This window comes from Papilio machaon, chromosome 15, assembly GCF_912999745.1.
Source record: "Papilio machaon chromosome 15, ilPapMach1.1, whole genome shotgun sequence".
In the NCBI taxonomy this organism is placed as follows: Eukaryota; Metazoa; Arthropoda; class Insecta; order Lepidoptera; family Papilionidae; genus Papilio; species Papilio machaon.
Window position 1 is genome coordinate 441335 of NC_060000.1, and position 23457 is coordinate 464791.

Here is a 23457-nt window from a genome sequence, read left to right on the forward strand (position 1 = left end):
TAATTTCAATTTATTAATATAAGAAATGACACTGGCTTGTTATTAACAGATCATCGTTAGTCATCAACTTCTGACATATATAAGTAAATGAGGAATGAGTCGTAGTTGAAGAGGATAAAAAACGTTGGCAAGAACACACTTAATTTTGCGCTCAAACTGTTGAGACCCAAAGAATCCAACTTCTACTTCAAACTCTACATCTAAAACTCTTTCATTAATTTTATAAAACATTGTAATTATTCTGTATTATTGATTAGACATGAATATGCTGTAACAGATTAACAGAACAAGACTAGAGTCTGCTGCGCTGTCCTTAGCATACTCCACACGGTCGGCAGCAGACAGCGTGCGGTTGCCAAGTCCACCGGCTGGACGCTAGGAAGTGCCAAGCGCACGTCGCGATGTTGTGATTTACGCCACGTCTGTCCAAACATTAGATAAAGCTGGTTTACATTAATTGAATTGTGGGACTTACTACTTATTGCTTTTGTTAGCCGTTGTGGATCACAGGCAACCAGTATACGCCAGTACTGATGGGATCGCTTACTTATTTAACATTTAAAATTGCACAACTATAATATCTCAAAAAGAGAATTAAGATATGTGTAAACACATTATTAACTAACCTAGTAGCGTAATGGATTAATTTTCAGCATCATAAAAATCTTTTGAACTCCTAAAAATTTAATTCAACTTGACGACAAGATTTTAACAGTTGTCACAGAGAACCTACTAAAATAAAAACCCAATTCAACTACGTAAAAGTTTTCATAATATTAAACTTTTATAATGACACAATTTCACAACAAACACTTTGTCATTTTAATGGTTTCCATTAATCTGGAAACACTTTGGTATTTATTATTTTTATTGAGCGACTAGAGTGTACGAAGTCTATTTATATAATGTTGCCATGTAATACTTCCAAACTTAATATAGAAAAGAGCATAATTCTGTCTTCTGACTTTGTTCCTCCTCGTATGCAGTTCTTTAGTTACATCTGAGTACTTTGATGATAATTATATAAAAATATAAAAGTTGGTATGTCAAAATGGTGTTGACCGACTGCCGCGAATACATGAGGCCGATATATGTCGCTCACATGTGATTTACTCACGCCCAGTCTAGTGTGGCACTGGCACGCAATAATCGTACTATGTTTAATTGTGTTTAATACAATCCTTATACATTGTTCTTTGCAAATGCAATACTTGCATAACATTTAAATCTTAACTATGTCATCGATTCCAAAATAAAATGGCTACGAGCTATACATAAATACCAAGCTCATTGTATACTAACTAATCAAATTAATAGCTTGTTATACTTATGTTCTATGTAACATGCATTGAAGCCATACACTAACACGATTAAATGTTGTAAAGATTTCTTAAAAGCCATGTACTAAGCCAAACGTACTACATTGGTTTCTTTTGATTTTTAACCAACTTCAAAAGGATGTTCTCAATTCATCTGTATGGTTTTTTTCTTAAACAATTGTTAGTTATATAGTATTGTTTTCATTTGTTTGATCAATAAGCTTCGGCAGATATTTTGGAATTCGGGACAACATTAAACGCGATCTTGGAATGTTTACGGAGGCGCGGGAATTGTGTTGCGTAAACTGCGACTGAGACAACATTTCACTTCTTTAATTTCCGATTTATATACACGTTAGCAATCATAAAATTAATCGTTTTTTTTAATTAAAAAATTTGATGTGATTTTTTGAAATAATCCAATATATTATACTTTTATAAATAAAAAAAATATTAACAAACTTTAGTCGACTGGAGCGTAAAACTTATAGTAACTAGTTTGTACAGAGATATCGTACGTAAGATAAATTCTAAGTGTTCCGTTGTCACGTTTGTGTATAAATTGTTAAGGTTAATTTGATCCATGAGATCAAAACGTATGGCTCTATGTTCTCTTAGTTGTATTGTCTTTGAAGTCGAGCATTAAAAATCGTTGTTTTCATTTCAGATCTAAAGCCAGACCGACATGAATAAAAAGTCACATAAGAAAAAGGTACGTATGTACAAACATTTTATTTGTAATTGACCATTATAAAATAAAGATAAAATGAGACTCTTTGTTCAATCTATATCTATATATATAGAAGAAAGTCGTGTTAGTTACACCATTTATAACTCAAGAACGGCTGAATCGATTTAGCTAAAAATTGATGGGGAGGTAGCTTAGAACCAGGAAAAGGACATAGGATATTTACATTTACCCCGTTTTCTATTTTTTATTCCGCGCGGACGGAGTCGCGGGTAAAAGCTAGTTTAATATAAGTGAACTCTAATAACATGATACATATTAGATACAGTTATATGAAGCTTGCAATGCAAAATTGCAATTAAGGAATTGCTGATCGAGTACAATTCTATCAACAAATGTAGCTTTATTAAGGCTGGAGCCTTCAGTTTCGTTTGTAAACGGAAAACTGAAGGTGTCGTGTGTCCACCGCGTCTGGCTACCGCTAAACATTGGCAACCACGGTAAGATGTCACGCACTCGACGCACAGTAGAAAACATTTAAAACCCTTTAAATATTACCTCGACTTGTTATCTGATCGTCATCGGTTGTAAGTTTTATTATATGGTTACTGAACATCAAATTAATGATCTAAAGTGGGCAATATAGATATGAAATTTGTGGAATTTCTCTTCCTTTGGAGAATATTAAAAAAACTGTATATATGTAATTCGCAGTAGTAAGTCTGGGCTATAATATCGCAGCTGTTCGCTAGAGAGCAGCTGTTCCCATGGTTTCCAAAACAGTTGTTTTAACAGCGCACTAAACGACAGCTATGTTTTAATAGTTGTACGCGCGGGCCGCAGTCTGCTCGTTAATTCCTCGCGCGCACTATAAATATAAGCAGATGAATTTATTACCAGACACGAGATTAATTCGATGAACATTCGCAAGTCAAAATGTTTATCTAATATGTGTTACGGTCCGTTTTAAATGAACCTAATTAAAGATGCGTAGTGAGACGTTAGGAGCGGACTATAGATGCTGTTCGTGCAAGGCCATAAAAATAATATAAGATAGCATCTGTGCTACAGAACCGTTTTCAATGGTAAAGAAGTTACAGTAAGAATTTCAGTAAAACGTTTTAACTCTATGTTTATCAGATCACTTTTCAGTATGTTTTCCTTTCATGAATAATACACACAAAAACTAAAATATATTTAAGATATATTTGGGGCAAATTATTGAATAATATAGTTAACCCGTTCGGCAAGAAGATAGCATAAAGTTCTCTTAATGTTAACATTATTCAAGATCTGATATCAGAAATGATAACCAAAAAATCAACATAAAGTTAACATAAAGTTAACATAAAGCTCTCTTATGAGCCATCTAGCGCCATCTTTTAGAGATCATTAAACAGATATCAGAAAGATAACATTTTCTAGATATCATAAAGTTAACGTTTTTATGTTAAAATTAAGAGGCTAGTGTAAAATTAAAATCGACATGGTAAATAGGTTTAATTATTGTTTATTTGATAACACAATGAATAATAACGATATGACATACCAATATAAATAATCTTATTATTAAAATTATAAATACTTTTACGGCTCAAGTAATGATATAGGAGTTTTAAATGTTGGTGGTGGTTGCTGATCCTTTTGGCTCACGTACGTGGCAGGTGGCATTGGTATATTATTTATTCCACTATCTGAAAATAAAGTGTTTTATTAATAAGGAACAAAATAATTATATATAATTGAACAACTTTATTTGTTACATACCCTTATTATCAGAAGAACTTGACGATATTATCCTCTTTCTACTTTTAGTTTCTTACTTTTACATCTTGTGTTGAATCCTAAAAAAATATCAAATTAGAAATTGAAAATATTCATTAAATTTTAGCGCATTCTAAATTTTATCAGACACTTTTACAAAGACGATGCTGATAAGTTTTTTTTTTATTATGTATGAATGTATGAATTAAATGAACAAAATTGTATACAAATGTTTAAAGTTAGAAATATTTTAAAAAGTAAAATATTTAAACTGCATTTAATTAAAATAGCGACGAGCATCGTCTTACAACAATTTTAAATAATTTAATTAGTTATAAAATATAAAAAAATGTGTTTATAACCTATATTCATACTTACAAGTTTATTTGTTCGGCAATTAAATTCTTGATAACTAACTGAATAATAAGAATCACAAATACTATTAATTATATTTTCAACCAGTATGTTAAGTCAAAAATATTACGTTTATGTTGTAATAATTGAATAAAACCACTTAGCAATGCCGAACGAATTACGATGCAATTCACGCTTGTCAACAATCACTCTTTAATGGATGAGTGAGAGGTCCGTATATAACAAAATGGCCGCTGTTGTCGCGAAAAGTACTAACAATTCAATTTTTCGTATATTTCAATTTCGAATTATTTTTGAATTGAACACTAAATTTATTTTTGAAAAAGTAACTAGAATTGTTTTTTAAAAATGATTATTAAGGAAATTCAATAAATCTGAAAAATTTTTAAAGTTTTATTAACAAAAAAATATGATCTCGAAAAGTCATCATTTAGTTATCATTGAGATTGCTTTAAAATGACATCGACAAAAAGTTTCAACATGTTTCGGACAACATTATGTCATCTTTCTGACTTTTATGCCGAACGGGAGGTTATTCGATCATAATTACTATGTCAGTGTCCAATACATTGTGAAGTGTACACTGAATGACTCAAACAGCTTTTAGACTAGACAGATAAACTGTAATTAATAATAGATCGTAGCAATTAATAACAAACTTGCAGTGAGCGAGTGACAGAAACAACTACAATGATATAGTTTAACATTTACACTATCAAAATCACAATGATCACTAAATGTTATTTATTTTTATTAGGATTACAGTACAGGAAGGAACAAGTGTTGCTAATAACTTTGAAATGAAGCATTGCTAATTTTTGATGATCAATTAGGACCAGAAATAAATAGCATTGAGCTTGCAGCGCCTTAGTCTTCAAATAATAGCGCACATAGCCTGTTAAAAACTTTATTCAGATAGTTATAAATGATAATTATTTTAATAAAAGAGCCCAAACCGGTCGCGGGCTGTCACAGCGCATCAGCTGTCAGCGCGATGCACGTCACCGCGACAGATTCGTTTCACGCGCCATTAACGATTTGCTATAAATTATTTTTAACTTTATCTGTCGAATTTTAAATTGGCTCCGTACCACGACAGCGACACAGCGCTCTAATCTCTTATAATCTGAGCCAATAAATATTTCTTTTGCGATTCTAAGTACTAAGATTGTATGAAGATTAGAGAGATTTTACGGGTTCATATGCACACACAAAGTTGTCGAATATTTTTTAATGTACATTGTCCTATTCCTAGATGCATTTTATCCCTATCTTGCATCGAACTAAATAATAGCTTAATGTTAAAAGTATGCAGGACACTGTAACTTGCTTGCTGAAATTTTATTTCATGTCAACATCTAGGAACAGGCTCTTAGCGATAACTATTATTATAAATGATAATCTTCGATGATATCTGTTTGCAGCCAAGCGGGCGCAATCGCGTCGCATTCGTTTCTTGGCAGTGATTGTTTTCGCGATGTTTTAAAATACGCGAAACGCGTAACTAACCTATTGTTCCCGAGCGGTTGGACGGCGTTCAAATGGCAGACGATCTCTCGGCGATAATATGCCGTAACGACCTTTATTATGAGTGTATGGGGCTCAAGGAGCGCGGGTATTCTGGATTCGTAGCGCTAACTGCTCTGAGCTAGACACTATTCAAATTGATCGGAATGTGAAGCTGCTGTCCGTAAATATCATGTGCATACTAAAAAAGAGATAATTTCAAAAGATTGACGGTAACAGGTTACTGTTTTAACACATTTCACAATACTTACAATATAATCTCTAAGGATAACGCTGTTTGGGTCTTGCCGGCTGCACTTAGACATGATTACAAAGAAAAAAAATTTAAGAATTTAAATAAAGCAGGTCATATTTATTCAAGTAAAATTTTCTTTCTATTTCGGTGAAACTAGAATCTGATTTTCTAATGACCTTTCATGTGGCGAAACAATTGAGGTCAAGGTGAATTTTATTATTTCCTTTTGCAATTTCACCAACTTGTTACTAGTTTCTTTTTCTGTTACAATTTCATACTAATTCTGGCTATACTTCAAACTTTACAAACGAGCAATATAACTATCAGCATCTCATCTGAAGGTGATTTAAATTTGAACATTCGTAGCATTAGCTTTAGTAGTATAGGCTTACAAATCATAAGTTTACGACTAGATATATTATAGGGGTTGGTACACAATGCAATCTAATCCGTACCTATATTAATTTTTTTATCACATAGTGTAAGGAACTAATGTGGGTAAAAAGAAACGGCTTACTCTCAGTTCTTTTAATCTTTCCCATTTTTGTACATCCATATATTAAGATTGCAACTTCTTTTCGTATTAAAAAATTACTTCTAGTTATAATGATAACCTAATAGTGAGACATAGTAAAAATGGCTGGGTGAAATGTGACGAAGTCTAGACACGTGGAAAGCAGATACAAATGAAAATATACAGGTGTTGAACGTTCTCACGCATGTTCGCACCTTTATTTATTTCACGGCCATTGAATACACCCGCGGGGTTATGAAACAAGTTTTTACATCGTGCCATTGGCACGGGGAGTCAAGTGGCGTACGGAAATACATCCAGACTACGCCTACCGCCTCCAAGCACTCATTCATAAAGCTGTAATATGTCACGCAGCAGACACATTGCCGACGGCCGACGCTGGTCCATTCACTAATAACACGCATTCGCTCCAGCCTGGACGAAAGAACCGCTCATGTTGGGGTGCATAATCTGCGTGAGTAGCATCTTAACAAACTTTTTACACTAACGACCGAAGAACACCGTCTCCTATATAGATGCTTATAGGAATACTTATTGTTGTAGCAAAAGAAACGCGGCAAAGGCGAGGGCCGCAACAAGGAGAACGTGGAAGATGTGCAGACCTCGGAGGCGGCTCAGGAGCCGCAGTCGTCCGCCAAGCCGCAAGACGATCAGCTCTGCTATGAGGTTAAGCACTCGGATGTCATGGGCAGGTAAGCAAGAACTGAATTTTTTGTAGACACATTTCTAAAAATACAAAACATTTCAAAAATATTAAGAGCAAGGAACGTCAAAAGCTGGTTTTGTGTATTATGTAAAAATAGGTCTGATCTTCTGAGATTTACTTTTGTTATCGACACAGATAGAAGTTGTTGAAAATTCGACATGTTTTTATTAACACAATCTTCACGTATTTAAATAGTATTAGTTTATTGTTATGTCTTATTAACGCTCGTTGAAGCAAAACGATAAAAAGTTTGAATGTATCGTTAGTAGTAAATAGTTGAATTTATTGCTCTCGCCGAAGCCAATTTGATTGATTTATGCATATAATTTTAGCGGTTTATATTAGTTCTATAGTTTCTGCGTAAACAATGTAATCCTAAAAAAATCTTTTAATAAAAATTAACTGGTAAAAAGCTACAAGATATTTCGAAATTTTAAAAAATAAAACAATGTATTTCAGATATTAGAATCTTTGTTCTTTCCTTCAAGTTGCCATAAATTCGGTGTTGTTAAAATTAATATAACGTTGGAATGTTGTCAATAATAAAAACGCAGTAAAGATTTTCTCAACAAGATCTCGGGACTGTAATTTTGAATGTAAAGTGACACGTGACTTGTCAAGCCACCGGCGCAGCACGTGCGGCGTGTCAGCCCCCGCGTCCCGCCGGCACACGTTCGCTCCAACACATAACAAATGAAGCCGACGTGTTTACGTTGCATTAATTAATGAAACAGCTGTCTGATGTTATGCTATTGGTCCTCTGGGAGTACCACTGTTACGTGATCCCATGGGATAGTTAGATTATTGAATATTTATTTGTACGAGTAATCTCAACAATCCAGAATGGACCTAACATAATTTGTTGATAATCCATGCCAGAGATTTTTGGTATTGCCATTGTTTTTGATGATTGCCTTTCTCTTTGTATTCGCGGTTGTGTTTAGCAGTATGAGGAGACAACTTGTATGTATGCAGATATGTGGTGGCGCGACGTGACATCGCGGCGGGAGAGGTGATAATGGAGGAGCCGGCGCTGGTGGTGGGTCCCTGTAGCGGCTGCGGCCTCATCTGCCTCGGTTGCTATCGCGAGCTCGAAGACAACGCAATCGTCAAGTCGGTATTTTTACTCTTTTAATCTTTCCATTATTTATCCTTCTTAGGATTTTTAAGTTAATACGATGTGGCTCTAGCTCTAGACGCTACTGGAAGCTCATGAATTCTAATAGCATATCTCCATGCAATTTAATCGTATTTCACTCAGATATCTGATGTATTTAATGAAAATTTAAAGCAAGTGTCGTTGGACACTTCTAATTGAATCTAAAAGTGAATTGAAACTATTAAATAAATTAAACTATCATACTGCTACTAAATATCGGCGATAAAACGGTTGAGGAGCTATAAAACCGGTAGGATCCAGTTAACGTGCGCGCAGCATCCCATCATGTCAGTCAAGCGCGCTAGAGCTTACAATATTTGCGTCAGTCTCTGTTTCTAAATCGAGGTTTCATTGAAATATAAATTGATATTGCACATCCGATGGATGTTTTGATATTTTATCCATTTTATTTTTAAGCTAAACTTTATTGAAAAGCATTATTTTTTGTTCAGATGCAAAGGCTGTTCTTGGCCGCTGTGCAGTGAGTCGTGCCCGGGGCAGGGCAAGTATACCGGGCACTCGGCCGCCGAGTGCGCCACGCTCAGCGCCGCGGCAGTCAAGCCCGACTACAACAACCTCGAGGACTTGAAAGACAGCTACCATGCTATCACACCCTTGAGGTAAACTTTATATTAAAGCGTTGCTAAAATCAAATCATTGCATTAATATATCTTCGATGGCAATTGGCAGTAAAACGTTAGAAAATAATATAAGATTAGTCGGCTTTTACGAGAGGAATTTGGAATTGAAAATAAACGTAGTTTATGTCGTTTGCGTGTCTAATATTAGACAAATTAAGGGCGCCCAAAATATATTTTGTTATTCGATAAATAAAAACAGTAATATATCGCAAAATAAAATGATATCGCATGTATATTTCAGATGCTTGTTATTGAAGCAAGAGGACCCTGCGAAGTGGTCACTGCTGTGTGCGATGGAGCCCCACAACGCGCTGCGGCGAGCGCGCGCAGACATCTGGCCCGCGAACCAGAAGCATGTTGTGCGCCGCCTCCAGGACTGGGGCCTGCAATACGATGAGGAAGAGATTCACACAGTCTGCGGTATACTTGAGGTACTTTATCTGCACAAAATTATCCTTGATTTTTACTATTAAGAATATAAGTATTGTGACACGCGGAACAATCGTACACGAACAGCTTAAAGCAGTCACTGCTGCCGGCAGTACTTACACTAATGATACTGTTGTGACAGAACAAAAACACAGGATTTGTATCATGATTGCAGGTGAACGCGTTCGAGGTGGGGGGCAGCGGGGCGAGCGCGCGCGCGCTGTACGACAAGGCTTACCTGCTGGCGCACGACTGCACGCCCAGCACGACGCACACGGACGCCGAGCGACGCGCCGGCCGCCCGCTGACCGTGCGCGCCGCGCTGCCGCATCGCCCCGGAGACCTCGTGTCTCTCTGCTACGCCTACACGCTGCAGGTGAGATAACAGGTAACTACTTACATGTGTACCGCTACTATCAGACAATACAAAACTAAACTAAAGGAGGTATGACTGATACAGGAAAGATTTAAATTTCAAATTGATTAACTGACATCGGTCACCTTTCTGACAGAAGACCAGTAAAGAGTTCTGTGAATACAAATGCTATCGAAGTACTTCAGGTTGACTTAACGAATAACATAGGATTTTATGAATTAAACGTAAACACGCGAAATCTAATCAAGGATCGAACAGATGTCAAAAGTTTGTAGACAATAAAACTTTTTCTTATAATTCCAGGGTACATTGAAACGGCGTGAGCACCTGAAGCTAAGCAAGTTTTTCGAGTGCGCGTGCAAGCGGTGCGCGGACCCCACGGAGCTGGGCACGTACTGCAGCGCCTTCCGCTGCCCCAAGTGTGCGGGCCGAGTGCTGTCAGCCGCGCCGCTCGACCCGCACTCCGCCTGGCAGTGCTCCGCCCCAGGCTGCAGCTACTCCATGCCCGCGGTCGCCGTGCAGATGCTGCTCAAGAGGTCTCTCTTACAGCATACCTCGCATACACAGAATACCTCGCAGTCTAAGAATTAAGTTTTCCTCGCATTGCCTCGATTCTGTTGTTTATTGTGAAGAAGAGCAAGTAACTAGTTTCGTCCAGGGTGTGTCACATTCAGAATCTGGTTGGGGAAACTTAATCTTATTTTAAATAGTCTAGAAGTCTCGGCTTTTTTTATCAGGTTATCCGACGAGTTCGAGCAGATAGATGCAAACGACGTGTGTGGGTTCGAGGGCTTCATCAAGAAGTACAGCAGCGTGTTGCCGACGAGCCACTACCTGTGCCTGTCCGCGCTGCACTCGCTCAGTCAGCTGTACGGCAAAGTGACAGACTACATGATACATCAGATGTCGGACGCGCAGCTGCATCGCAAGGTGCAAGTCTGCAGGGACCTCATGAAGGTCTTCGATCACATCGAACCGGGGTATTCCAGGTTGAGAGGTCAGTAGTTTTGATTAATTAATGTGTTTTAAAGAAACACGTGATTTCATTAATTAAAAATAAATCAAATAATGTCCTTTGTTGTAGGAATAACGCTGTATGAACTGCACGCTCCTCTCATGGTGTTGACCACGAGAGATTTCGAAAAGAAAGCCATCACTAAAGACAACCTCCGAGAGCGATTAAAAGAGGTTAGGCAGTAAATATATTTTCAACAAAATCCTACTTCCCAAGGCATTAAAAAATAAAATGCTTAAAAAATATTATAATTAAAGGCTCTCAAGACAAGAGTATTTTCAGTTCACGTAGAATTTATGTGATATTATGTGTTTACTTAATTGCAGATTGTAAGTTATTTAACTGAGTCAGCGTTGATTCTGGGTTTTGAGCCGTCGCAGACCTCCGAAGGTCTGATGGCCTCTGCCGCCAGAGATGCTCTCAAGAAGATCAAAACGTGGGAGCAGATCATCGGCAAGATATCGTGAAGATGGCCTTGAAGAAAAACATATTTCATTAACACTTTCAATGCCACTGGCGAGCCTTGCAAGGCTTTGTAGCATGGAACGTGTTAAACCGCTAGTTTTCTAACATGTTTTTGTAAATAAAGTATACGAAAGCAAAATTATTTTAAATAAATTACGGGTATAAATGATTAATATTAATTAATTGTTATTTATGAAAGCGTATTTTTGTTAACAAATTGTTGGTATCGTTATGTTTGTTTTTATTAATTAAATAATACTTGCAAATGTTTGTAACGTAATAAATTTTATAGATTTTTTCCTAATAACATACATTAAAGTTGGGAATTGTTAATTAACAATTTTTTGGGAAATTAATATTTGTTTATTGTTATTGTCCTAATATTAATTATAACTAATGAATGCAGATTGCTAGTTTTTTTAACAATATTTCCAAATGTTCAGTATTTCATGTCACTGTTCATTCCTTTAACAAAAAAAAGACAATTGATTCAATTAAAAACTGTGTGCGTTATTTATCCAGATGAAATGTAATTTGTAAAGAGAGCTATCTCTTTCTTATGTTTGGTATATTTTTATTATTAAATAAAATGTTAACCTATCAAATGTATTTTTTTATTTATTCATAAAATTTATCTTTTTATCAAAGTTCAATAAAATTGGAAAGATTATCTAGAATTTTTGAAAGCATCCGTTGTTACAGAAGCTAGAAAACTAGCTGTCGCTCGCAACTCCGTCCGCGCGTAATTAAAAAAAAAACATAATAAGTAGCCTATGTGTTCTTCCAGACTATGATCTACATCTATGATAAATTTCATCGAGATCCGTTGAGCCGTACTTGAAATACCTTCAAACATCCATCCATCCATCCATCCAAACATTCGCATTTACTCGTATAATTTTAGTAAGAAGGAGCTGGCATAAGTAGATGAAATAAAGCCATACTCATCTTTCTTATTTGTATGAAGTAATTTTATTGCAACATAAAAATGAGTAAAAGTGGACTACAAGGCATTAGGTACATTCATGGTTTAAAGCTCCTTTGTAACACTTGTCTCTCTGTTCTTATTCCACTCTCTATGTGAGGTCGACACATCATATTTTCGTGTTTCAAATGTTATAATTCATCATTTCAGACGTTATTCTCTACCTAATCATGAACCGTTCACCAAATCCATACATTAATTGTGGTCACTTAGAACTGGAGAAGGAAAACTTTCTTGATATGAGAGATGCCATGCATAGGTTACATTCTATAACAATCCATTGGGTTATTTTTATCTCAGTGCACGCGGCATCGGGTGGCCAGTCGCCCGGTCCAGTGCGCTCGTAGCATATTCATGAATTTTCACGTTTTAGACACATTATCAAATATTTTCTGCAATTAAACGTAAGTATTACATATTTTGCATTTAAAATTAGTTACTATAATTAATTTAAGTACTTTGGCATACCTGAACTAATTTCAATATTCTCGCAATGGGATCGGTATTCGTATATCTCTCTTGGATTAATTTACAGAAAAAAACAATTCTAACTTTTCTTTCTTTATTGTGTTTAAATTGATAACAAATTTTACACTATAAAATAATCAAAATTTCAATTGTTATACTACGTTTAAATCCCATGAAATTTTTAAAAGTGGACCATGAAACATGAAATACAGCGACAGCGGGTTTTTTAAAATATTCAAAGGTTTTGTTATACTACTAAACTTGTTTTTTTTACTGATCAAGTATTTGAAGATTTCAGAATATGGGAGAGCTAAATGAGTGTGCGGTGTGCTCTGCCCCCGCGGAGCAAAAGTGCTCGGGATGTCAGAACGCGCACTATTGCTCGCGGGAGCATCAGAAGCAGGACTGGAGGCAGCACAAGCACCGCTGCACTCCTGCCAGGATCAAGGTGGACACGAAGTTCGGAAGATATCTGGAGGCGACGAGAGAAATCAAAGCTGGGGATGTTATACTGAAAGAAGCGCCGCTTATAACTGGCCCTGCTCAGGTTAGAGATGATGTAAAATTGTATTACTTCGTAGTTAATATTTCCAGTCCTATAACTTGTTTTTCACTTTTGATGATAGTCGTGGGAATTAAAGGTTAAAAAATGTGAAATCCATCATCTAAATTGAAGTGTTTACTTTCCAGGTAACCCCACCGGTATGTTTGGGATGTTACAAGCTGCTAGAGGCGGAGAAAACAGTGTCTTGCGCTGATTGCGGCTGGCCCTTCTGCTCCGAGCCCTGCACCAGGAATGAAGTCCACAAACCGGAGTGCTTTTATACTAAAAATAGGGGCGAAAAGGTACAATTTACTGAAGTATTCTTGACACGTTGAAACACTATAGATATTTTGCTACCATTAAAATAATTTCTATTTTATTTAGGTGACAATTTCAACTTTCGGTATTCCACACCCAAATTACCAATGTATCACCGTTCTCCGCTGCTTGTACCAAAGAGACTACAATGAGAAGTTATGGGCAAAGCTGCAAAGCCTGGAGTCGCACTGCGCAGATCGCAAAGGTACTGACAAGTGGAACAACGACAAGAAGATGATCGCAGACTTCATTGTCAACTTCTTCAAACTAGGCAACACCTTCACCGATGAAGAGATCATGAAGTGCTGTGGCATTATTCAGGTATCCAATGTAATTTTTTTGTAACTTCTTAAGCTAAAATGTGACTAGCGAAGTGATCAAAATACCTTTGTGCTTGCAAAGATCAAAGATGAATTGGGAGAAGAAGAGAATTAACTTTAATTGCTAGGCAATTTTAGAGGGAGAGAGGCAAACGGTTATGACTAAGTATACATAGTGTGGGTATTTTGTGCAGATCAATGGTCACGAGGTGCCGCTGTTGGAGCCGGAGTACGTGGCGGTGTTCGAGCGCGTCTCCATGGCCGAGCACAGCTGCTGCGCTAACTGCAACAAAAGCTTTACCTCCGCAGGAGACATCGTAAGAATACCGCTAAACGAGAGCTATCATAGATAGATAGCTGCTAAATGACAACTAGAATCAAATGCCCGTACGGCTATTAAAAGATTTTTGTTAACAGTACTAATTATGAATAGGATACGAGCAGCTTTGAGGAAAGAATCAGGAAGAGAGTTTAAATACATATATTAATCTGTTTACTACAAAACACGAAACTGTGAACTTAGAATTTTAATGAGGTCTGACTGTGATGTTCCCAGATATTGTGCGCGGGTGTGAACATTCCCGCCGGCGGGCACATCTCTGTGTGCTACACGGACCCGCTGTGGGGCACGGAGGCTCGCAGACACCACCTTGCCGACTCCAAGTTCTTTGAGTGCACTTGCCCCCGCTGCGCCGACGTTACAGAGTTCGGCACCATGTATAGCGCTGTCAAATGCAAGAAGAAGTTAGTGAAACTCTTAGAAATATTTAAGTTTTTTTTAAACTCCAATATTTTAATGCTTTTTGAATTAATGTGTGAAAAGGAATATGAGTAAGAAGGCAGTGAATTTAGATATGTCGGTTGATGAGATGTATGGAAGAGTAGTACATACTGTGCTGACCCTTAGTTGGGACAAAGACAGGTTAATGATGATGATCTTAATGCTTTTTGATCCATACACAAGATTACTTATTTTTTTGTCTCACATCAGCAATGTATTTCTTAACTCTTAGGGATTGCAAGGGTTACCTTCTGCCTGATACTTTCATCCTACCGATATTGCACAAAACTACGTGTCCGGACCCGGCGACGCGTGGCCTGGACGACAAGAAGTGGAAGTGCGGCAGCTGTGGAGACGCCGTCAGCGACGCCATTATTCAGCAGCTGCTGCAGGACATCGGTCGCGAGCTCAGCGTCATGCCCAAAGGAGACGCCGACGCCTGCGAGAGGTCGGTCACATAGTTTCAAAAACTGAAGAATTCAAATTTCAACGGTGACAATACAACACATTGTCGTTTTGCATTCAAAGTAGGAATTTCTTGTATTGATTCTATAATGTCTACATACTTAATTTGCTTCCAGAAACAAAACATATTTATTTACTTTTACCATCTACCATCACAATAATATTTCTCAATGATCCAACAATCGACCTTCACAACAAAGTAACAATTTTCACATTCCTACAATAACGAGTAAACCGAGTTGTCATAATATTTGGTTTGGATTACCCGGATTAATAGAACATTGTGCGACAAATATTTCAGATTTCCCCTTCAAAGTTTGTTTTTAGTTTAGTTATTAACATTAGAAAGATGTAATATTACGTGATATATATATTTATCCAGTTTTAATCAGATTTTTCATCAATTCTTTAACGTTCATGACCTTCACGGGTACGAAACTCTTTATCAAGTCGAGTACACTACGATAATTATATATGCAGGTTCGTAAGCCACTGCGCCAGCTACCTCCACCCGGCGCATTACTACATAACGGACGTGAGCCTGGCGCTGGCACAGCTGGTAGGGCAGCAGGATGCACTGGGCCTCGCTGCTGTCACAGAAGATCGCCTAATACTCAAGACGCAACTCTGCAGGAAGCTTGCAGACATGCTCGAGACGCTGGCACCCGGTCAGTTTTTAGAGCCAAGATACAATGATTGATTCATCTTCTGATTTTTTGTTTTTCAAACAATTACGTATATTTGCTTATTACACTTTATTCAGCTGAGACTCGGCTACGCGGTACTCTACTGTTTGAGTTGCATGCGGCGGTGGCGGAGACTGGCCGCCGGAAGTCTGCGACCGAAGGCCCGCTCGTCATGCTCGGATATATAACTGTAAGTCATCCTCCTATTGCTTCTACTATTCTATCTAGTATATGGAGTTTTCAGTTATCAGGTTCCCATGTATTTATTTTCAGGAGTCGCGTAAGATCCTGGAGCAGTCGGCGTGGCTGCTTCGCCACGAGCCGGGTGAACTACCAGAGGGGCAGGTGTGCCGGCAAGCACGCGCTAACATGCTGCAGCTGGACGACCTCATTGCCAGGCTGTCTTCCGCGCTGCCCTCGCCCATATGAACTTAATGCACATTAGCTACATGTTTAATATAGCATTAATCTTATTCTTGACTTCTTTATTATAACTTTTAACATCATGTTTAATGGAGTGCTTGTCTTTAAAAACAAGGAAATCCGAGGATGGGAATCTTAGGAAAACCAGATAAAACAGGAAAGAGTACATATATTATTGTCAACATATTATAAATAAATTAAAAAAAAAAAAAAAAAAAAAAAAAAAAAAAAGTTTTGTTCGAAGGTTAAGTAAACTCTGTCGAGGCTATGCATTTCATCAACATCAGCTCACTAGGTATACGTCCCTACCGAGGGGCTCGGAGCCTATCCTAAGTTAGGGGAGACTATAGCCTAGTCACCCCTATGCATCTTACTTAGTAATATCTTTAACTAAAGACATTCATAAAACTGAATTTAAGTACGCAATTCATATACCTATTTACTTATATATCTGTATCCTAACTATACCTAAGTATGTAGGTATACCTAAGTGTACGTAGGTCGTCCAACTTTAGCGGATATAAACGAAAAATAAATCGAAATAGAGATGTGAGATTGTTTAATGAAATACGACTTCAATTTGCATTAAGTAACAGTTATTTCCCGCGTGTTTGCGGAGCTCGCACGATATCTTTATGATTAGTTTTGCGAGCGCGTAAACAGGCGCAGGAAATGTTTTGTTCTTCTATAAATTATTGCTATTTATTTTCATGATTATCGTTTTAATTGTTTTCAAATCTATGTCAAGTTGTGTTTGTATTCGGCTGTAGAATAAGGTTTGTACTTATTTTAATCAATCACGAAACATTCGTGGTTAATAAATAAATTAATAAGTTAGCGTTTAATTATAAGCATTTTTAAAACTAGCTTGTAAAGCTTATATAAACAAAAAATATTAACATTTTTAGATTTTTTTAGGAGTATAGGTACACCTACATCTTATTCTTACAATTTTGAACATCTCACCTTGGTAAATACCTGTACAGAGAGAGAAAGAGATAGAGAAATAACGAAAGAAGAGAAGAGAACGAAACGGGTTAGGTTATTATTTGGTGATTTTTCAAGCATATTGAGCGAATAACGTCACAGCATAAAGTATCGCTCGAAGTATCGCTCAACCAAAGCAATAAAGCAAGATTCTTTAACCATGGGTTTTTCATACCAAAATCTCTGTATAAAACATATCTTCATCTGTGTCAATATCATTGTCAAAATAGAGATAACAATACGCTTTAAACGGAGAATTTGGTCTCAGTAACCCAACGTAAGACAAACTTATCATAGACGTTAAATAACTATGTTGTATTACTAAAAATTAGTGCCGAATTGTAAACTAACGAGTTTGCTATCACATTAGCAAATAATACGGACCAATGGCAGTGTTTGGGATGAAATCTGTGAGCATACGACACGGCTAGCGAGTCAGCTCAGTGTGAACACAGTCAGCGCCCCCTGTGTAGCTCGCGCGCATCTAATCAGCTAGTTAAACAATAGTGATGGAGAACCGAGTGAAAGATGTCAAGTGGAAAAGTGTTATTTGTTACCCTTATTGACTGCAGTGTATTAGAAAATGGATTATATATGTAAAGGTTCATATAGTGCATAATAGTTAAAAACTCTGATACGAAATTAATAGGCAAATTTTTGTGAAGGTTAGGCCACATCCGTCTTACGCTAATAGATTGTCCAAACATCATATATGTGCTAAGTAGCCTGACGCGGGCCACTGCGCCCCCTGTGCCCGCTTAACAACACTAACAAATATCAAACTTCTTACGCCCAAGAACTGGATTTCCCAAAAAGGTAACAACTGTAACATTAGACGAATTTCGCGAAACAATCACAAAAGTACTAAATATTAAAAATAAGCGTTCAGTCCGCTTGGAAATATTTGAGAAAAAGTAGATAGGTGACTGAACTGAACTTATATTGTTAGATTCTTATTTAAAAGATTAGCGAAATTTCTTGCCACGCTCAGCCGCATAATTGAACGGTCTTTCCTCGGCGATATTTTCAAACCGGTACGACTTAGGGTCCTCCAAGGAGCGAGGATATCTCTTTGTCAAAGGCCGAGATTTGTGAGTGTCCATGAGGATCGTTGATCACCTCGGTGTTCTCGCCGCACGTTTGCACACTTCTTATACAAAAAAAGAGACAAGATATTTTTATTCATATCTTTAGGAAGTGTAACAAACGGTTGCGTAAAGCTAATTCAAAATAAGCTCATCTCTACAGCTGCAATTTCTACTAATAACCTTTAGAACAATTCTTTTCTGCTAATTCCTCAGTATTTAGTACTCTAAAGTAATCTCACTTATAACATGTTTTGCTTGAAGAGTGTACTAAAATGACTAGAGAGTCATTTCACTTTGTTAGGCACAGCCACAGAGACCTTTACGAAAGTTTTTACCAATGCTGCTGCCCCACAAAGATTGAAGACAAAACAACATGAAGTCGAAAGTAGACATTTGTGTGAAATAATAAATTAAGACTTTACTGCTCAAAAATATAGTGATAGATTGCCATATTTAGTGACATCGTGTAACGAAAACCAGTGTTTTGATGAAGATGTGAAAATATAGTTAGCTATTTTCACTTCATCGTATTTCACCACATCTTTACTTTTTCAATCGTAGCAATTCAAATTTATAAATACACATTATAAGGATAATTTTTCCATCAATGAAATGTGAATTGAATTGAATTGAATTGAAATGAAAATTACAAATAATATGAGACATTGCTTTCCATACAAATGAATAAACGTCTAGTTTTTGTGTATTTATTACGCCAACAACTAAAATTTAGATATATACATTTCCTAAAAAACAATATTCCACGTTTAAGGAAAATATTCCGACATCAAGAGATGTGCATAGCACCTTTATTTTGGTGTATTGATTTCTGCGAACGTTGTATTTCTTATATTTACTTTAGTGCTACGCTTTAATTTTTAATTAAATTGCTTCTATCCATAGAACAAAGTGGCTCTTATCATGTATTATAGGTGAGACACAAGGTACTATTCTTGAGCCAACTCTTTTCACTTCACACATTTTCCTGTGCTTAGGTCTTACATAGTATAAGTCAGATGATATTTCTAAATAAATTTTTACAGGAGATCTGTTCCGAGAAATGTTCGTAGGCCATTATTTGTGGCTGCTGTTGTGCTACGCGCGGCACTCCCGGAGCAGCCTCCTCGATGAGTACAAGGATATCACCCAAAACGTACTCTCGCCATCAGAGGACGCCGGCGTCGCCCTGCCCGTACAGCTCGCCGTCGACAAGACCTCCGGCTGTCTCTGCAGGACTAACAACAATCTTAAGATCATTGTGTGTTTCGGAAACTATGAATGTAAACGCTTTCCTAAGGTAAATTACATCCTAAGGAATAACTTCTCTTTCTACCCATTTGCTGTTGAAGTTTATTTACAAAATCTTAAAAATATAGATACATTTAGAAGTCTCTTGAGAATTAATATTACAAAAGCGTTGAATTAAATTTAAACTAGATTATGATGTTATTCGCTTATCTCATTGTAACATATACAATAGCTGGTTGTACATGTTTAATTAAAAGAAAATATCTAATCACAATCAAAAGCAACACAAAGATTTAACTATCAAAATACAAATAGAAGGCGTCTATTGCTGCCAGCGCAGGCGCAGGGCCTCCATTGCGCAAACAGCAAGCAGATAACAGATAATTCTCGATCAAATCTATTAGACACTAGAAACACTTTTGTATCCTTGACATTTTCTTGTTGTTTTTTTCAACATTGCAAACAATTTATATGAGTTGAAGGACCATAACTATTCATAGAAATAATCTGAAACAAATTGTAACGAATGTCTAACCGTAATATTTTAGTACGTTTGTTTTTCCGTCGTTGCATTTTTTCTCTTCTTTTCATTTCAGGTGAACATGCAGAGTGACCTCCTCCGGGTGATAACGACGGTGATCACTGAGATACGAGTGGGCGAGCTCGACGACCTCGAGCACGTGCAGGTTTTACAGATTGAGGCCAACCATAGGCTCAAGTATCTGGAACCGGGACTCTTCCGTAACTTGACGAACCTCAAACAGTTGTCAATATCCTACAACACGAGGCTTAACACATTACATAAACACACGTTCGAAGGTCTCAAGAACCTTCGCAACTTGACTCTGGTCAACAACGGCTTCACAAATATTTTAGATTTAACACCTGAATTCAAACCTACCATCTTACCTGCATTAAGAAGTTTAGATTTGTCGCAAAATTCCTTGGAAAGAATACCGGAGACCGCTTTTCATGTTATGAGTGGAACGTTGTTAAAAAGACTCGAAATTAATCTATGCAGGTTGGAATTCATACATTCTAGAAGTTTTGAGCCTTTATTAATGTTAAAAGAGTTAATAATTGGTGAAAATGATTTAAATTCAAGTTTGATAGGAAACTTTTTAACAAAAATGATAGAAAGAGATATAAATTTAACCCATCTCGACCTGTCTGGAATGGGATTTCGAAAACAACCGCCGAAAGCTTTGCTCAATATCATCGCAAACTCGACTGTAGAGAGACTAATTCTTGCTGAAAATCAATTCGAAATAATCACAGATGATACGTTTCCAGCAATGGTCAATTTGGAAGTGCTAGACCTTAGAAAAGTCCTAGCAATATCGATAGGCCCGAACGCTTTTGATCCTTTAAAATTTCCAAACCTACGTGTCTTACTATTAGGCGGAAACAATTTGCCTGGAATACACCAAAAACATATTTCAAATCAGCAACTGTTACTTCTAGATCTTTCGTCAAATAAAGGTAGCTCCATCAGCCCAATGTATTATGAAATCGACCGAGATGCTTTTACATACTGCAAAAGACTGCAAGTTTTAAACCTGGCATACAATAGAATTAAATCAGTTTTCGACTATACTTTCCGGGGTTTGGAAGATCTGAAGATTTTAAGTATGGAAAATGGAACATTGTACCACATCGGTGATAAAACTTTTGAACCGATGAGGCATTTAGAAATGCTCAACCTGGCCAACAATCCCCTTACTGCAAATGAAAACTTAACTAGTGTTCAATTTGAAGGTTTGAACGAGTTAAAAATATTGATACTCAAAAATTGTGGAATCAAACGTCTCTACGACGAGGATAATATATTTGAAATGATGCCGAATCTGACGCATTTAATATTAAGGAACAACCAATTGTATTACATAACGGCTGAAACACTAAAACCATTAAAGAACCTGCAGGTGTTGGACCTGAGCGAGAATCTATTGATATCGTGGTGGAAATCGCTGTTTCTAGCGGCCGGGGTCCGACCGATAAATCTCTACTTGACCAACAATAAGATATCTCACTTTACTATAAGCATGATACAGGACATTAATTATCTACTAGAGAATCCAAGCCAGAGCCGCACCACGGAGATAGAGCTATTGGATAACGTGTTTGTATGCGACTGCAGCTCAATGTTCAAGACATACATGTGGCTGCAGGTGAACAGCACCGCGCTGTTAAGAGCGTACTTCGCGAGCTCGCGCTTTCAGTGCAGCAGTCCCGACGTCTGGGAGGGCCGCCGCGTGGCTGAGTACCTCTCCTCCGTAAAGACACTACGCTGTCTCATGTACGAGAAGATCTCTAGCGTCATGTTACTTATATGGACCGCCCCCTCGCTCGTAACTCTACTATTGTTGGGGTTACTTTTGGCGGCGATATATAAGTATAGGATTTATATACGATACTGGATGTTCTTAGCTAAAATCGCAGTCGGCAGGAAGTTCATAAGGAAATCTTTGAAAGCGGAGACGTTGCCTAGTAACGGGTACAGGTTCGATGCGTTCGTATCGTACTGCAACGACGACCGAGAGTTCGTCGCAGAAATGATCAACCAGCTAGAGACGACGCCTCCGTACTTAAAGTTGTGTGTATACGAGAGGGATTTTGAGATAGGTTCGTTCATTTCCGAGTCAATATTAAATAGTATTAATCAAAGTAAATATATAGTTTTAATTGTAAGCAATAGTTTCGCGAAATCTCAGTGGTGTCGCTGGGAGACACAGCTCGCGGAGTACCATAGATTGTTTCTAGAGGACGGCACTCCCTACGACCCACTAGTGCTTATCAGGGTGGGCGAAGTGGACAACAAGTATATGACAACGACACTCAAGTACCTGCTCAAGACGAAGATCTACCACTCCTGGGACGACAACCAGCCGGACAGGTTCTGGAGGAAATTAAGAGATACTTTAGCAAGGAATATATAGCACATTAAAATAATTTTATTAAATCTCGTTTAAAATTTACTTTTCTTTTTTTTACTTTGTCACATGCTGTTCAATCAATGACACACAAAGAAAACGGACGAACGATCAATGCGACTTAAAAAATATTGTGCACCATTGTAATGTTTAAGGCGCCTTTAATAAAATAAGAGTTAACTTACACCATAGAAAATTTAGTTCGAATACAAATGTTTGTGTTATCTTAAAACAATTAGATATCTTTGTATATCAAAAGTGAACCGGACATAGGCTTCTAAAATGTGGTCCGTAGTATCGAGATCATTGGGATGGTATATGACAAAAAAAAACATTTATACAAAGTCAAATGATGAATTGTCTGTTATATTAAATTAGAAAGCTTAAAATTCAATTAAACCTGCCTATATTAAGATGTGGTAAATCCCACGCAAGGTAAAGCCTTTATCACCATAAGAAGCGATATGAAAGTTGCAAAATCCTTGAGAAAGTTAAATATTGAAAGATCGAAAGTGTATTAAAGCCTGCACTTATCGGCCGCTCGTTCGATTTCGCCAACACTTTCTAAGATTTGTTGACACTGCGCTGACCAAAAACCTGGCATTTGCTAGGACAATAAAGATGTATTCATAGAAAATACCTAGTTAGTTGTAAGGGCTCGATTTCCGCAACTCCACGGCTGGCACGTAGTTTGCGTGAGTAGGATCTGGATTCACTCCAGCCAACCCAACTCCCAAAAATCCCAGCAACCCCTTTATGTTGTCAGTGATCTCTGGGAGTGTTCTCGGTGTTCCGAGATGTTTTACCCTGTATTCATACACTGCTGGGCAGTGCAGTATCACGTGGGATGCTGTTTCTTCGTCACCCATGCACGCTCTACATAGGGGGCTGTCCGTAATACCTGTATTAAACAAATGTTTATTAAAATTGCCATGACCAGTAGGCTGCCATAGCCACAATTATCCGTAGTTGTGCCT

The 23457-nt window shown here is 37.3% G+C and overlaps 3 protein-coding genes across 4 annotated transcripts; all 3 read left to right on the forward strand.

The window, feature by feature from the left end:
• Nucleotides 1-1984: 1984 nt before the first annotated feature.
• Nucleotides 1985-11388, forward strand: LOC106718310 (SET domain-containing protein SmydA-8). Its single transcript, XM_045681230.1, has 10 exons — nucleotides 1985-2031; nucleotides 6987-7135; nucleotides 8125-8262; nucleotides 8761-8928; nucleotides 9191-9380; nucleotides 9554-9754; nucleotides 10058-10290; nucleotides 10492-10751; nucleotides 10839-10942; nucleotides 11096-11388. Exons 1-10 carry the CDS (start codon nucleotides 2005-2007, stop codon nucleotides 11234-11236), a joined length of 1611 nt encoding a protein of 536 aa, XP_045537186.1. The 5' UTR covers nucleotides 1985-2004; the 3' UTR covers nucleotides 11237-11388.
• A 1033-nt stretch (nucleotides 11389-12421) lies between these two features.
• LOC106718297 (SET domain-containing protein SmydA-8) lies at nucleotides 12422-16329 on the forward strand. Its single transcript, XM_014512347.2, has 10 exons — nucleotides 12422-12623; nucleotides 12986-13234; nucleotides 13378-13533; nucleotides 13616-13870; nucleotides 14064-14186; nucleotides 14426-14613; nucleotides 14883-15098; nucleotides 15596-15783; nucleotides 15879-15991; nucleotides 16075-16329. The coding sequence occupies exons 2-10, from the start codon at nucleotides 12989-12991 to the stop codon at nucleotides 16228-16230; spliced, it is 1641 nt and encodes a 546-aa protein (XP_014367833.2). The 5' UTR covers nucleotides 12422-12623; nucleotides 12986-12988; the 3' UTR covers nucleotides 16231-16329.
• A 1129-nt stretch (nucleotides 16330-17458) lies between these two features.
• LOC106718311 (toll-like receptor 2) lies at nucleotides 17459-22487 on the forward strand. 2 transcript variants are annotated; one of them, XM_014512361.2, is made up of 3 exons: nucleotides 17459-18027; nucleotides 19343-19596; nucleotides 20144-22487. In XM_014512361.2, exons 2-3 carry the CDS (start codon nucleotides 19360-19362, stop codon nucleotides 22484-22486), a joined length of 2580 nt encoding a protein of 859 aa, XP_014367847.2. In that variant the 5' UTR covers nucleotides 17459-18027; nucleotides 19343-19359; the 3' UTR covers nucleotide 22487. The 2 variants fall into 2 exon arrangements, with proteins under 2 accessions (XP_014367847.2, XP_045537142.1); XM_045681186.1 differs by lacking the exon at nucleotides 17459-18027 and having other exon boundaries at nucleotides 19239-19596.
• The last annotated feature ends 970 nt before the right edge of the window (nucleotides 22488-23457 follow it).